The sequence below is a fragment of the Musca domestica genome, unplaced genomic scaffold, assembly GCF_030504385.1.
Source record: "Musca domestica strain aabys unplaced genomic scaffold, Musca_domestica.polishedcontigs.V.1.1 44, whole genome shotgun sequence".
Lineage (NCBI taxonomy): Eukaryota > Metazoa > Arthropoda > Insecta > Diptera > Muscidae > Musca > Musca domestica.
The window spans coordinates 1,601,759-1,617,500 of NW_026712334.1; the positions used below are offsets into that span (position 1 = coordinate 1,601,759).

General features: G+C 35.0%; 1 protein-coding gene across 1 annotated transcript in view; it reads right to left on the minus strand.

Annotated features, from left to right (window-relative positions):
• Nucleotides 1-5,518: 5,518 nt before the first annotated feature.
• LOC101894650 (uncharacterized) overlaps nucleotides 5,519-15,742 on the minus strand; it is a 10,502-nt gene continuing 278 nt past the window's right edge. Inside the window, exons 2-3 of the mRNA XM_005181951.4 lie at nucleotides 8,023-8,857; nucleotides 5,519-6,429 (exon numbers count right to left, since the gene is read on the minus strand). Coding sequence (XP_005182008.2) covers nucleotides 5,796-6,429; nucleotides 8,023-8,828 — 1,440 coding nt within the window. The 5' untranslated portion in view covers nucleotides 8,829-8,857 and the 3' untranslated portion in view covers nucleotides 5,519-5,795. The remainder of the gene's footprint in view (nucleotides 6,430-8,022; nucleotides 8,858-15,742) is intronic.

Consider the following 15,742-nt stretch of genomic DNA (forward strand, 5'->3'; position numbering starts at 1 on the left):
TTAATATTTTGCTGAAATGGGAGTTCCGCTATTGTGTAACATTTTTAATACCAAAAATTCTACAAACTTTAACCACATTTATGGAACTCACACAAATTCCAGATAACTAACAATATTAAAGACTTTCTTTATTTTGGTTTGCTACATTTTACATAATTTAAACAATTAATTTCAAAGATAAATAATCTCATTTATATCATCACAAGTATTTGACTAGCGTGCAACATAGTCACTCAACCGCTCATCCCTTTCAGATTGGAAAATCATTCAACTCATTAATTTCAGTTAAATAATCAAAAGATTACCACCGGGAGCAAAAGGATGAAACGATGACACTCAATGACATGACATCAAAACCAAACAAAGTAAACAATTAAATTCCGTAAGAAATGTGGAGGTTGAAATAAAATCCACCACCAGAAGCCAACGGAACTGGTTGACGAACAAAACATCAGCGTCACGCCCACGTATACAATACAAAGTGAAAAGGAAAGGACAAACGTGTTTGAAAGCAAATCATTTCCCCTTGACTGAGAATTGAGGTAAATTTGGAAAATTTTAAAATAAATACAAAAGCAAACATTGTATGTTCCCCAGCAAGATTTTGTCGGTCGGTCAGCTGCCAAAGCTAGAAAATGGTCCCAAGTTGAGTAAATACAATGTTGCCAAAACCGAAAATAAAACAAAGGAGTGTAACCAACAATTCCGGTCAATTTGAATAGTAAACCAAAAAATTAATTTGTAATAAAGTTAAGCAGGAAAGGGAGGGTAGGTTCAAGTGGAGTGGGTGAGTATTTCAGAATACAGAATACTGGGTGGGAGGTCAGTTATAGCCTTAGGATTTTTTGTAAATTAACAATTTCAAATTGTTATCGTTGGAGTTAAATAGAGGCTATTTGCAGGAATATGTTTGCCACGTCATTTCCGTATCACATTTCTTTTAAAAAAGAAAATAATGGTTCGTAATTTTGCTGGTAATGATATGATGAAGTAACATTTTGTTTTAAATAGGATGAGTATATGTACAAATTTATGTACAGTTGTGATGCAGGACAAGAAATTATGTTACTATATTTTTAATTAATTCATGCTATAAATTAATTTTAAATTTTATGGAAATCGAATTTTTGAACTTCCAAAAAAAAACTATCCACATTATTTAATCATGGCACGATTAAATTAAGGTAGCTATATTTCAAATAATAATTAAAATAAATAATAATATTCATCTCTGCATTTTTCTGTAATTTATCTTGTCAAATTTAAATTCATTGAAAACAAGTCCCCGTCTCTGATTTGTAAATAAGCGTTTTGACAATGAGTTGTTGTCAAAAGTTTAACAAATTGGCAAACATATAATTGCATTATGTTACCTTCTTAATTTTACCATGAATTCAATATTACATTTATAAAAAAAAAAAATTTTAACATTTTCCAAGAAATCTCCACCAAACTTAAATAATAATCAAATTGATTATTTGAATTGAAAAATTCTAAAAAAATTCAAAATACCAACCAGTAAGGAAAGGTTAAAGTCAGGCGTCTATATGATATCCTACACTAATATGCGTATTTAGTAGAGATTTTGTAGTAACTATGAAGATTGAATGGTCACATGGGTTTAGAGTAGTCACAATTTGGGAACTATATTAAAATCTGAATCAGTTTTACCGAGGCTTTGCCACCTCCACCAATTAACATTGAATTATATTAAAACCAGTAAAAACCAGTAAAGAAAGTCCTAAAGTCGGGCGGGGCCGATTTTATGATACCCTACATCACTTTGCTAATTTAGTAGAGCTGCGCATAACAATTAAAATTTTTATGGAAGAATTCAATCATACACGCTATGATTATAATTATAATTTAAAGTTCAAAGGACTAAATATGCCGAAGCATTTGTATCTTTTAAATTCGGACTTTTATTGCCCATTTGGAGCACAATTAAACTGAAATCGGATAAAGATATATATGGGACCTATATCCAAATCGGAACCGATCTCGATAAAATTTGGCAAAGATATTTCTGAGCTGTATTTGATATATTTCCCTAAATATCGTTGTTATGGAGTGCATATTACGGTTGTGGGTAACAAATATAACAAATCGGATGAACAGTATATATGGGAGCCATAGCTATATCTGAACCGATCTTCACCAAATTTGACATACTAGCAATTCGGTCGTAGATGCCAAATTCCATCCCATTTGGACAAATATTAGACGTTCGGTGCACAATAAAAAGTAAATCGGACGAAGTTATATATGGGAGCTATATCCAAATCTGAACTGATCTCGATAAAATTTAGAAAATGTATTTCTGAGCTGTATTTGATATATTTCCCCAAATATTGTTGTCACAGAGTGCATATTACGGCTGCGGAGGACAAAAATAACAAATCGGATGAACAATATATATGGTAGCTATAGCTATATGTGAACCGATTTTGATCAAATTTGGCATACTTATTTTCGACATAATTTGGTTGTATGTTCAAAATTCCATACTATTCGGACTGATATTACACGTTTTGTGCAGAATAAAATCAAATCGGACGAAGATATATATGGGAGCTATATATAATTTTGACTGATTATCTGCAATTTCAATAGTGTTCGTCCTTGGGCCAAACAAATGATTTGTGCAAAGTTTCATCTGAATAGGGCAATAAATGCAAGCTGTACTTTGTTTACAAAAATACGTGGACAAACGAACGGACGGACGGACATGCATAAATCGACTCAGAACGTTATTCTATGCAGATCATCAAAAGAAACTATGGGTCTATCTCGTTTCCTTTTGCCTGTTACACACAAATGCACAAATACATAATACCCTGACCACCTTGTGGTGTAGGGTATAAAAAAGTTTCACCAAATGGAAAAATTCGGATGAATATGAAAAAATATATCCAATTTGAGCTGATATTAGTCATTTGGTGAACAATAAACCTGATACCGGATAAAGACATATATGGGAGCTATATCAAAATCTGATCCGATCTCGATAAAATTTAGCAGAGGCATTTCTGGGCGGTATTTGATATCTGGTACCAAATATGATTATTTTACAGTGCATATTGTATATATGGAAGCTATAGCTTTATATGAACCGATTTTCAACAAATTTGTACTTGCTTTTAGAATTCAGTCGGATGTGCCAAAATTCTAGTTATTTGGACTGGAAATCTTTTGAAGATATATATGGGAGATAAACAGGGTGAGATAAAAAACAACAAAGTCAAACGCCATAATTTTTACATTTGTTTTAATTTTATTAAATGAAAGCAAATAATGTCGGAAATAGCATGAACATTTAGAATAAGTTTAAGCCTTGGGACGAATTACGGCCTTCAAACGACCAATGAAACTGCGGTGTAAGTTCTTGTACTTTTTCGAATTTTAATGACTTTAACCTGAGCTCATTTTTATACCTTCCAACACTATGTGTTGGGGGTATTATAAGTTTGATTGGGCCAGAATTTATGTAACACCTCGAAATATTGGTTTCTCATATAGGAAAGTATATATGGATCTTCCTAGCTCGCCGAGCTGAGTCGATCTAGCTACGTATGTCCGTCCGTCCGTCTGTCCATGTTAATTTGTAAACACGCTACAGGTAGCAATTTCGGTCCAATCCTTACGAATTTGAAAATGAACGTGGGGTTAAGGTCAGAATAGAACCCTATTTCTTTTGGAGATGATCGCCAAATGTTTAGGTCTTGAAATGGACCAAATACTGAAAAAATGTCGGATTTTGCAGTAGCTATACAGGTCGCAATTATAGACCAATCGACGCGGAATTTAGCGGGTAAAATAGACCATATCTTTTTTGTTGAAAAAATTCAAAATTTTTCATTAAACCGCGAATATTTTAAATCCCGGCGAAAACACAAAGCCATGACAAGGTTACTTCTGATCTTTACATTGATGTTAAGATCCAACAAATCAAATATATAGCAAAATATGTGCGATATATATGTCTATCAAAGAAAGATCTCATATATGTCGAGAACGGCTGAACTGATTTCGACGGTTCTCATTAATTCAGAATGGCCTCTTGATAGGAAAGAAAAAAACGTCTAAAAAATCGCATAAAAATACCTCTCTAAAGATAAAAATATTGATTTTGAAACATTTTTTCATATTTTTTCAATTTTGTCATATTTTTGGCACATTTTCATTTTGAATTAAACATTTGTTAATATTTCTACAGCTAACAAAACTAAGTAGTTAGGATATCAGGATATCATGTACAGATCGCATTTATGGCCCGATCCTTACGAAATTTTGCATGGGGATAAGATGAGGGTCAGAATAGAAGCCTACTATTTTCGGAGATGATCGCCATATATTTAGGGGTTGAAATGGACCAAAAAACTGCAAAATTGTCAGGAGGTCGTAATTATCGCCCGATCCTCACGCACATTTGAATGGGGTTTACCGGACATTGCAAAAGCCAAGCAGTTTTGGATGGCCATCCAAAAATATTCAATGTATGAAGGAGTTTGCCAACTTTTGTAGACAAAATACGAAAATGTCCATTCCAGTGACTTTTTGGAGAATTCACAAATACAGGAAAGACGCACTTCTGACTATTTCGTTAATCAAATTGGAAATATATATAAACTGTATCGTTTATTATAGTGTTGTAGGGTATTCAACGGTCGACCCCGCTCGACTGTAGCCTTTGCTTACTTGTTCAATATTAGCCGAATGAAATATTGCGATATGTTCAGCTATTTTTCGCCCACTGCGGCGAGGGTTTCGATCAAGTCGCTTCTTTACGTTTGGAACCAATTCTGTTGATGTTGCTGTTTTCTTTCGCTCACTTCCTTGACGTCGGGCTACGCTACCAGTATCACGGTAACGACCGATGATACGAAACCCAAAAGATTTATACGCATTTAAATGCTGGAATGCTCCAACGACAGTCACTTGTGGATTTCCAGTCAAATATTAATAAATCACACTATCACGCTTGAATTCCATTACGAATAACTTTGTAAACAATATAATGAGCTGTCACTGGAATACTATTAACAGCTGTCGGACGAGTGATTTAGGAATGATAACAGTCTGTTAGAATAAATACATTCCAGGCTCAAACTCTTTTCGCCAAGAAGCATGTCGAGTTGGTATACGATTTTGGTAAGGTCGGTAGATTGGTATATACCGATAACACTCTGGTCAGACATTTCAAGCACAATATCTCCCTCGAGAACGCAGATCGGCTCGTTGAGATATATGTGACTTGTTTTATTTCCGAAAAGTCATTATATTTTATCAATAGAAAATCTCTTGTTCTTCTTCCTTTTATCCAATCAAATGTTTTTCCTCGGTTTTCAGGACGAACACAGTGGACTATCGGTCTTCAAGTGAAGTAAGCGCCGCTCTTTATAGTCATCAAGAAATAAATAAAACCGTTATTATTTATTCATAATTTTTCCATCGAAATCTGTAGACCTCAATTATTCCAATAATTGAATCAAATAACATTTAATAAAAATTCATGTGGGTAAATAAGTTATTATTTATTATTAATTTATGTTATATGAAATAATGAGAAATATTGGCAATAAAATAAAGAAGTCAAACTAACTAAATAATGAAATATCAACTAATTTGAGTAAATGATGATTTTCCGCTTCTTTCACTTCCTTCTACTGAATATTTTTTGGTTTAATGCATTCGTAAGTATGTATATTGATATGTATGTATGTACGTAACTTAAAAATAAAGCCAGCAAAACTTTGGTTTATTTCGCAGCGATCCTGCCGCTATCGTCCAACCAACTACTGTCTGCCATTGGGTACAGCTTTAATGGGTTTCGGTGTGACACGATCCTTTTTATCACGTTTCATATAATCGTAAGGATCACCACCGCCATTGATGTTGGCATTATTACTCAATGTCGGCGATGCTCCACTTGCTGCCTTATCCAATTTATAAGCACTTGCCAGACCTTTATTTGGGGCTGTCGAACCATCATATCGATCCCTGTTATAGCTGTTTGCATAATCATATGGTGTCCTAACAATTTCCGGTAAATGGGCATAGTAAACAATCCGCTTGTTTGGTCTTGTGTAGTCTAAGGGATATTTTGTAGGAGGATAATCGTTAGGATATTTATTCGGATAATCCATGGGATATTTTGCGTGATAGTCGGCTGGATATTTTGAAGGTAATGGATAACGATCTGAATAGGGGATTGGAGCATAAGAGGATTTCTCATACACTTCATTATTATACACTGGCAAATAGTCACGTGGTTCTGGAATGTCGTAACGACGATCGGGGTAGTTATAGTAGGGTTCTGGGTACTGTGGCATACGAGGGCTGTAGCTGTCGTATGGATCATAATGGCGACGATATAGGAAATGATCTTCGTAATTGTATGGGTCGTAACGGGAATATTGCTCATCGTATCTGAAAGCATAAAAAAATATAATAGTGAGAATATTTGAATTTAAAAACACTTGATAATATTACTAATAAGGAGAGGATATTGTATGATTCTCTTCCGTCTGTCTATTTTTCGAACAATAACAATAAAAAAGCTATAAGTTCGGCCGGGCCAATCTTTAAATACCCTCCACCATTTGGAATGATTTTGGCAATTTTCTAAAAAAATAAATATTCTGTTAAAATCTTAAAAATACCGAATGTAGCCATTATATTAAGGTCTATGCGACGAAGTAGTACCGTTATATTGGGAACCTACGAAGTCGTGGACCTACACAGACAATTTTCTGTCATAGGCTGCATTATCCATTACGAACTTCAAATACCAAATTTCAAACAAAATACCGAACATCGGGAGGTACCGTTATATGGCGGCTATATGAAGACGTGGACTTGCACAGACAATTTTCTGTCATAGGCTGTAGTACCCATTACGAACTTTAAATACCAACTTTGAAACAATTCCGGTGAATAATGTCGCTCAAATCATCAAAATACCGAACATCGGGAGGTACCGTTATTATACCGATTGTAGCTGTCATATTAAGATATATGCGACGAAGTGGTACCGTTATATTGGGACCATACGAAATCGTGGACCTACACAGACAATTTTCTGTCATAGGCTGTATTATCCATTACGACCTTCAAACACCAAATTTCAAACACAATATCGAAAATCGGGAGGTACCGTTATATGGCGACTATACGAAGACGTGGACCTGCACAGACAATTTTCTGTCATAGGCTGTAGTACCCATTACGACCTTCAAATACCAAGTTTGAAACAATTCCGGTGAATAATGTTGCTAGAATCATCAAAGTACCGAACATCGGGAGGTACCGTTATATGGCGGCTATATGAAGACGTGGACTTGCACAGACAATTTTCTGTCATAGGCTGAAGTACCCATTACGAACTTTAAATACCAACTTTGAAACAATTCCGGTGAATAATTTCGCTTAAAGCAACATAATACCCAAAAAAGGGAGGTACCAATATATGGGGTCTATACTAAACCGTGGACCTACATCACCCATTTTCAATACCAAAAGTCCTGCAGACATGATACACATTTGAGTAAAATTTTATCAACCTACTTTATTTCGTTCGGAAGCTAGAGTGATTTTCACAAACGGACAGACGAATAGATGGACAGACGGACGGACATCGCTAAATCGACATAGAATTTTATGCTGATCAAAAATACATGTACTTTCTGTGGTCTAAAATGTATATTTCGAGGTTTTACAAATGGAATGACAAACTTAATGTATCCTCCATACTATGGTGGAGGGTATAAAAATATACGGCATAAATATGGCACACACCATTGAAGTTAGAAGATCACACCTTAATATAGCCACAATAAAAGAGTACGGAAAATTATGTGTAGATCGAAAACTAGCATAATAAATATTGAAATGATAAATTAATTATTTTCCAAATCGATACATAGTGTAACATGATTTACCTTTCGCTGTCACGAAAAAAACCGCTTAAAATAGTATACCTATATCATCATTGTTTTACTTATGTCTATTACAAATACTCACCGATCATAACGTCTAAGGTATGGATCATATGAACGTGATGGATACAATTCATAGTTGTAAGATGGCGTTAGGGGACTGACTTTCTGATCATAGGTATTTTTAATTATTGCTGGAGGAATTTTCGTCACCACCGGTTCGGGCAAGTCTTTAGCTGGCGAGTCATTATCTTTACGTGGCTGGGTTATAAAATTTACACGAGCTTGCCTCGATCTGGCTGCATAACCACTAGTAGCATCGGCCATGGTATCATCGTCATCTGTCGATGGTGATAAATTTACCGAATCTTTCCACATTGGGGAAATATGACGCTGAGAGTAGTAATCATAATCTGGATCCATAATTTGTTTCTCTGCCTTTGGTAATGGTTGTGGTTCTTGACCTTCATCTTGTTGCATTCTAGCCTCTGGTTTTAATTCATCTTGTTGTTGGTGTGATTTTTGATTTTGCAACGACCCAGCTTGTGATGGACTATGTAACTCTATGCGATCACTTTCGACATTGTGTATTAGGCTTTCTTGAAGTTTTTTATTCAAATCATTTTTGGATATTAAACCCTTCGCTTGATCATATTCGAGCGTAGAACGTTTATTGCGTATGGCTTTGTTGACACCAGTTAGCATACTGCGTGCCTCATAGTAATTGGCATCGGTGCCGTAATATTCGGGTGATTCATCAAATTCATAACCTTCAAGAATTTCCACATCTTCGGGTATTTGTAAGGTTACAATAGCTTGCAAAAAACATGATAGCACAACAACCACAACAACAATGGCTGTTGGCCTCGAAGCCATGCGGCAGCAACACATTTTGCCTGCCTTGAAATTTCAGCGATGATCTGCAAATAATTTATAATTGAAGTTAAATTAGTCATACGATTTTTGTTCGTGTGCAAAAAATTAAGCGACTTATAATAAAGTGGATCATAATGGCAATGATCATGACAAACTATTATAGAATTTATTTTATAATAAGTCTAAGATACTTATGAGTAAAAACACCAATATCTTATTGAAGTGCTTTGAATTATAGCATTTTTATAAAAATTACCCAAAGTACAATCTTTTTCATCTATACACAACTCTGAAAGATAAAACCAATGACATTGGGAGGAGCCAGATCTCTACATTGTATGTGATTTAGACTATATTAAATAAATAAAATCGTGTACAAAAGGATTGTGTGAAATTCTTAAGAGGGTGCCAATGATCAGCGAGTGTTTCTTAGCTATAGTTATGTATGAGGTTCCCCGTGTGTTTGGTATTTTATTTATTGTACCAGAAAGTACACTTGAATAACTTTAAAAGTTTCGAAATGCGTTTCGAATTCATAACTCATTGCTTTGAACTGCCATGGGTTTAACACACAAAATCGAGCTTCTGATAATTAACACAAAGGTGTTCATACCATTCACCATGATGATTGCAAACATGTAATTGAAGGCTATAGTCGGGCAAGACTAAACATATAATACACTACATTTATATATTTTTAGGTAAAGTTTCTGTAGTTCTAAACTCTTTTGACTTGAATGAAAGAATCCTTCGAGATATTCGGATACATATTTGTACTACTTTAAACATAACTTCAAACATCTAGGGTCTTTCTCTAATTTTGGATTGGTAGAAGTAAATTTAGAGCATGTTGGGTTTGGGGGCTATACTTGGATCATTTCAAAGTATTTATCATAATTTTAAATAATTTGCCCTGATTACGGCAAAGTAATTTAGTAGATCCGGATAAAAACCATCAACTACAGGGTGAGATAAAAAAACTGCAACAAAGTCAAACGCCATAATTTTTAATTTTTTTGTTTTAAATTTTATGAATGAAAGCAAATGTCAGAAATAGCATCAAATTTCAAAATAAATTTAGATTTGTTCGTATTGGTAACCTTTTGCACGAATTATGACCTTCAAACGACCAAAGAACCCGTCACAGGCTGCCGGCGGCCCATTCCCGACGAAGCGCTTGCTTGAGGTGATCGACATTTTGGTACATTTTAGTGTTAACCTTGCTTTCCAAATTCTCCAGACACAATAGTCCAATGGATTGGTATCCGTAGATTTTGGTAGCCATTGTGCGCTGCAAATGAAGCGAGGAACCTCATTTTGTAACCATAATATTCGGCATTTATTCTGACCATCGGCGGTTTTGGCCGGCGCTTGGGTTCTTGTGGTCAACCGAAGGTGCACTTTTCAGCTGACCTCTTTGGCAAGTAAACACGATTATTTTGTTTGTTTACAAACTGCTAGACAACGAATTTTTTTCTCATCGGAGAAAAGCAAATTCGGCAGTTCACCACTTTCGGCCAAGCGAAGCAACACTTTAGCTCTTTTGAGCCTATTTTCTTTTTGTTTCGGTGTTAGTTCTTGCACTTTTTGGAATTTCAATGGCTTTACCCCGAGCTCATTTTTCAATATTTGCCGAGTGACCATTATCGGTCACTGCGACGCGTTTTTCGATCAAGTCGCTTCTTTACTTTTCGAACAATTTTTGCTGATGTTGCTGTTTTTTCCGTCCACTTCCTTGACATCGGGCTACGCTACCAATACCACGGTAACGAGCGATGGTACTAGACATAAAAGATTTGTTCACATTTAAATGCTGGAGTGCTCTAACGATAGCCACATGTGGTTTTCTAGCCAAATATAATGAAAACACACTATCACGCTTGAATTCCATCACGAATAACTTTTTTTCTGGAAAATTCTCACCAAAATGCTTTTGTACGCTTGTAAACTATATAATGAGCTGTTACTAGAATAATTTTAACAGCTGTCGGACGAGTGACTTAAATATGACAGCAGTCTGAAGTTGTTTGCAGTTTTTTCATCTCGCCCTGTACATTACGATCATCTTCAAAAGTTATAGGCTATTCTGACGCTAGTGCTGATAGCATGCAAGATTTTATAAGGACGGGCCAAAGTTTGCGCTTGTTGTTTGCTTATTTATACCTAGATCCACATGGTAGGTCTGGGGCCAATATTTGGAAGCTATACTGACATTCTGGCCCATTCAAAATTATAACAACCATTTTACAGACTGATGGAGCGTGTAAGTATGCCCGAAAGACCCGAATTCTAAATGTCAATACAGATTATATGCCTTTAAAGTCCTCAACATACCGATCCCTACAGCACAATAATTCGCGACAAAATCGTTGCAGACGTTAGTTCGAAGAACATTCCTCATATTAAATGCATTTGTATATTTTTGGTCCGCATTTCATTTAAACTGTAGGATTCTGTCGGTTGGATTCGGTCTATAAGGATTAGGATTCAATCTATAAGCGACTGTTAAATAAAAAATCAGTTTTTGGTTTATTCCAATCATCTCCAAGGCTTCTATTCTGACCCCATCTCTGAATCTAAAATCTGACCATAATTGCCACATGTAGAGTCATTATCATTTATGATAAACAGAAAGAAAAATGGACGGGCGGACACACGCATAGCTAGATTGACTCAGCTCGTTGAGATATGATGATCGATATGCCACATGGATGAATCTAGGACCAATCTTTCGAGGTGTTTCAAAACTTTGGCCCAATAAAATTTATAATACTCTCAAAATATTTAAAATTATATATTTAAAATCGGAAGAGGTGTTTAAAATAACAAAAATCGGAGATATAGGGGAATATCCCAAAATGTAAACGGAATTTGATTTCTTGTACAAATTATACTTCGATTTGGAATTTCAGATCTATTGGTTGACCCAACATTAATAACAATTTAATACCCTTTTCACAACCTATTAGTATTAATCGTACTCTTAACGTACTAATTTCCAAATTCCCATTTTATCTCACCGCTTTTCAACAAGAGGGACGCTACGCGAATTTTTAGCTGCTGCAAATCACTCAATAACTACTGTCTTCATATCCCCCCTTTATATCCTCCCCTTTTTTATACAAATATCAATTTGTTGAAAATTAGATGTTTGTGTTTTAAAAAAGTAGGATCAATAATTGATTACGGTATACAGGCCTTCAATGAGAAGATTTACAAATCTTTAATTAAAAAATCCACAGAGTTGTTATTAACAGGTCAACAAACATAACTTTCAGAATATCTTTAAGCTTTTTTTCTAAGGAAATTTACTGTTCTACTTTTAGATCTATAAGTCCTTTCGAGGATCTTAAAGTACACTTACCATAAACATCTTCCAATTACGTTTAGCAATGGGTGATCAGAAAAGCTGAAAATAACTTACAGGCGATATTCAAAATAAGCAATAGGCGAACTTCTGGTTTTTTTATGCTGATTTGGTTGACGTTAGGTATTTGCACAACGATTCCAGGAAAGTATTGTTTCTCCGACACTAACATATTTGAACCGAATGTCGGAGTCCGATACCTGGGTTAGACCCGGACCTATTGAAAATACCTGTCAAACAAGTGGCCACATGGCTATGTGTTATTTAAAATAATTCGGAAGTTGTTTTTAGATTATAGATTTTTTGGGCCCGAGTTTTATATTAACCCCCAAGAGTGTAATAAGAGCCCATTATGAGCGTTAATAAAATATATACCAAACTATAGCTAATGCTCCAAAATTCTAAAAAATGTGCTTTTATCTTTCCTGGATCCATAAATATGGGCCTTTGAACCTGGACAACTCGATTTTGTTTCTGCCGGGGCTTAAGATTTTCTCCTCTGGGTATGTCCAACACCGGCTACGCGAACCAACATTTGATACCTTTCTAAGTATTCTAAGTTTTAGTCACATTTTCGACAGAATTATTTCGAATTTGGATTAGAAATTCGCAAGGGGTACTGCTTCCTATGACAGAAAATTAACTATGCAAGTCCGCGGCTTCATATAGCCCCCGTATAATGGTAACTCCAAACGGATTATTTTAAAGTTAGTATTCAATGTACGTATAGGTACCACTTCCTATATCTGAAGGTCCACATGCATATGATGGTCACATTCTGATATTCCGCATTTTTTCCGATTTTCGACAAATTTTTCAAGAGAATTATCTAAAAATTGGTATCCAGGGAATCTTAATCCGAAAACTTCAAAGAATGTGGGAACTTGCCTCCTCTTTTTTGGTTATTTTGTGTTGTGGAATCTTTACACCCTACAACACTATGTGTTGGGGGTATTATAAGTTTGATTGGGCCAGAATTTATGTAACACCTCGAAATATTGGTTTCCCATATAGGAAAGTATATATGGATCTTCCTAGCTCGCCGAGCTGAGTCGATCTAGCTATGTATGTCCGTCCGTCCGTCTGTCCATGTCTGTCCGATCCTTACGAAATTTTGCACGAAGGTTGGGTTAGGGTCAGAATAGAAGCCTATTTCTTTTGGAGATGATCGCCAAATGTTTAGGGGTTAAAATGGACCAAATACTGAAAAAATGTCGGATTTTTCAGTAGCTGTACAGGTCGCAATTATAGATCAATCGAATTTCGCATGTAGCTAGAGTTTAGGGCGGGGAAGAAGCCTACCAATTTTGGTGGTCATCGGATAATATTTAGCGGGTAAAATAAACCATATCTTTTGTGTTGAAAAAATTCAAACTTTTCATTAAACCGCGAATATTTTAAATCCCGGCGAAATCACAAAGCCATGACAAGGTTACTTCTGATCTTTACATTGATGTTAACATCCAACAAAACGGATATATAGCAAAATATGTGCGATATATATGTTTATCAAAGAAGATATGCTTGAAAAATCTCTTATATGTCGAGAACGGCTGAACTGATTTCGACAGTTCTCATTAATTCAGAATGGCCTCTTGGCAGGAATGAAAAAACGTCTAAAAAATCGCATAAAAATATTTCTCTAAAGATGAAAATATTGATTTTCTAACATTTTCTCATATTTTATCAATTTTGTCATATTTTTGGCATCTTTTCATTTTGAATTAAATATTTTTCAACTAACAAAACTAAGTAGTTAGGATATCAGGATATCATATACAGATCGAATTTATGACCCGATCCGAAATTTTGCATGGGGATAAGATGAGGGTCAGAATAGAAGCCTACTCTTTTTGGAGATGATTGCCATATATTTTGGGGTTGAAATAGACCAAAAAGTGCAAAATTGTCTGCAGGTCGTAATTATCGCCCGATCCCCACGCACATTTGAATGGGGGTTACCGGACAGTGCAAAAGCCAAGCAGTTTTGGAATGCCATCCAAAAATATTCAATGTGTGAATAGTTTGCCAACTTTTGTAGACAAAATACGAAAATGTCCATTCCAGTGACTCTGGAGAATTCACAAATACAGGAAAGGCGCACTTCTGACTATTTCGTTAACGCTGATTTCGTGGAAGAATATAGTCAAATGTCTGTATCTCATAAAGATGCGTTTCAGTCAAAAACCAATAATAAATGTTAATCTTTTGCCACTTCTGAGAGATTATAGGCCTTTGGGAAATATTGGTTCCAGATCTAGGAAGACCATTTACGTGCAACATCTACCAATAAATTGGAAATGAGCAAATTAGTTTAAGTTGCTATCATTCGAAAATTAGAGAACGAAACTTGATGGCTTTCTTTTATTATTTTTCACAATATCTTGTGGAATTCTTTCGAGTATCTCGCCTATATAAACTGTATCGTTTATTATAGTGTTGTAGGGTATTCAACGGTCGGCCCCGCTCGACTGTAGCCTTTGTTTACTTGTTTTGTATGCAGTTATCTTCAGTTTATAACCCAACTTCCACTTATCAACGGGGGTTTTCTTGTAAATAATTAATTTAACTTAATTTTGTAGTATTGTGTTATTAAAACAATCAAAAATTAAATTCGAATGACAATATTTGTGTACCTCCAAATCAACTGTTGAAAGAAAACAATTAAGAGTTCATATTCACGGACGCCTTTTTTAGAGGGTTCTTGTCATGGATAGTTACCACGAAGTTATGAACAATTTGCGTGAAGTAATGTGCCAGTAACGCACGAATAAGTGAAAACTGTTTATGCGTGATTTTTGTCACACGAGAAAAACAAAGTTGTAAAGGAGGATCTGCAAAGGCTCCTGGTTTATCTATTTTGCCTGATTTTCTGTTGCTTTGTTTTCGAGGTGGCGCTGGTGGTGACTGTTAGATGCATGAAGTAGACGATAATGTATAAACTATACTGTGATTGATGATTCCGCAACCTCTGAGAATACATCCGAACCGATTTTAATGTGAAAGTCAATTTATCCAGAAGCACGAAGATCTTTGCATTATTTATAGTTTACTTTGTATATTCGTATTTGACATTGCAGATCCCTTAGAAAGCCATTGATGATGCATTTGGCCTATTCCGATAAAATTTGACATAAATTTAATTTAATTAATGGTGTGCATACATAAGCAGCATGGCATCAAGGCTAGGCATATCAATGTCAAATTATAAGTAAAAAACGGCGGCAGGATTCGAGTGCGTCTCTGACATTCCTTCAAGATATGTCCCAAAATATACCATGCGACTTCAAACTGCTAATGTACCATCAATTTAACTATTTCGATATGAACTTAAGTTGATTTAAATTCTGGTTTACAAAATATACAGTTTTTGCATTCGTTAGATCGAGTTTTTTTCTTTTTTTACTGATTTTCTAATAGAAAATTAATGTTTCGTTTTTAATTAAGTTTTTTCTTTCACACTTTTATTGTAACTATTAATAAAAAACAATTACACATTTCAACAATACTTTAGAGGAACATATCATTATTAATAAATAAGTTTTTTTTTTTTTTTCGAGAA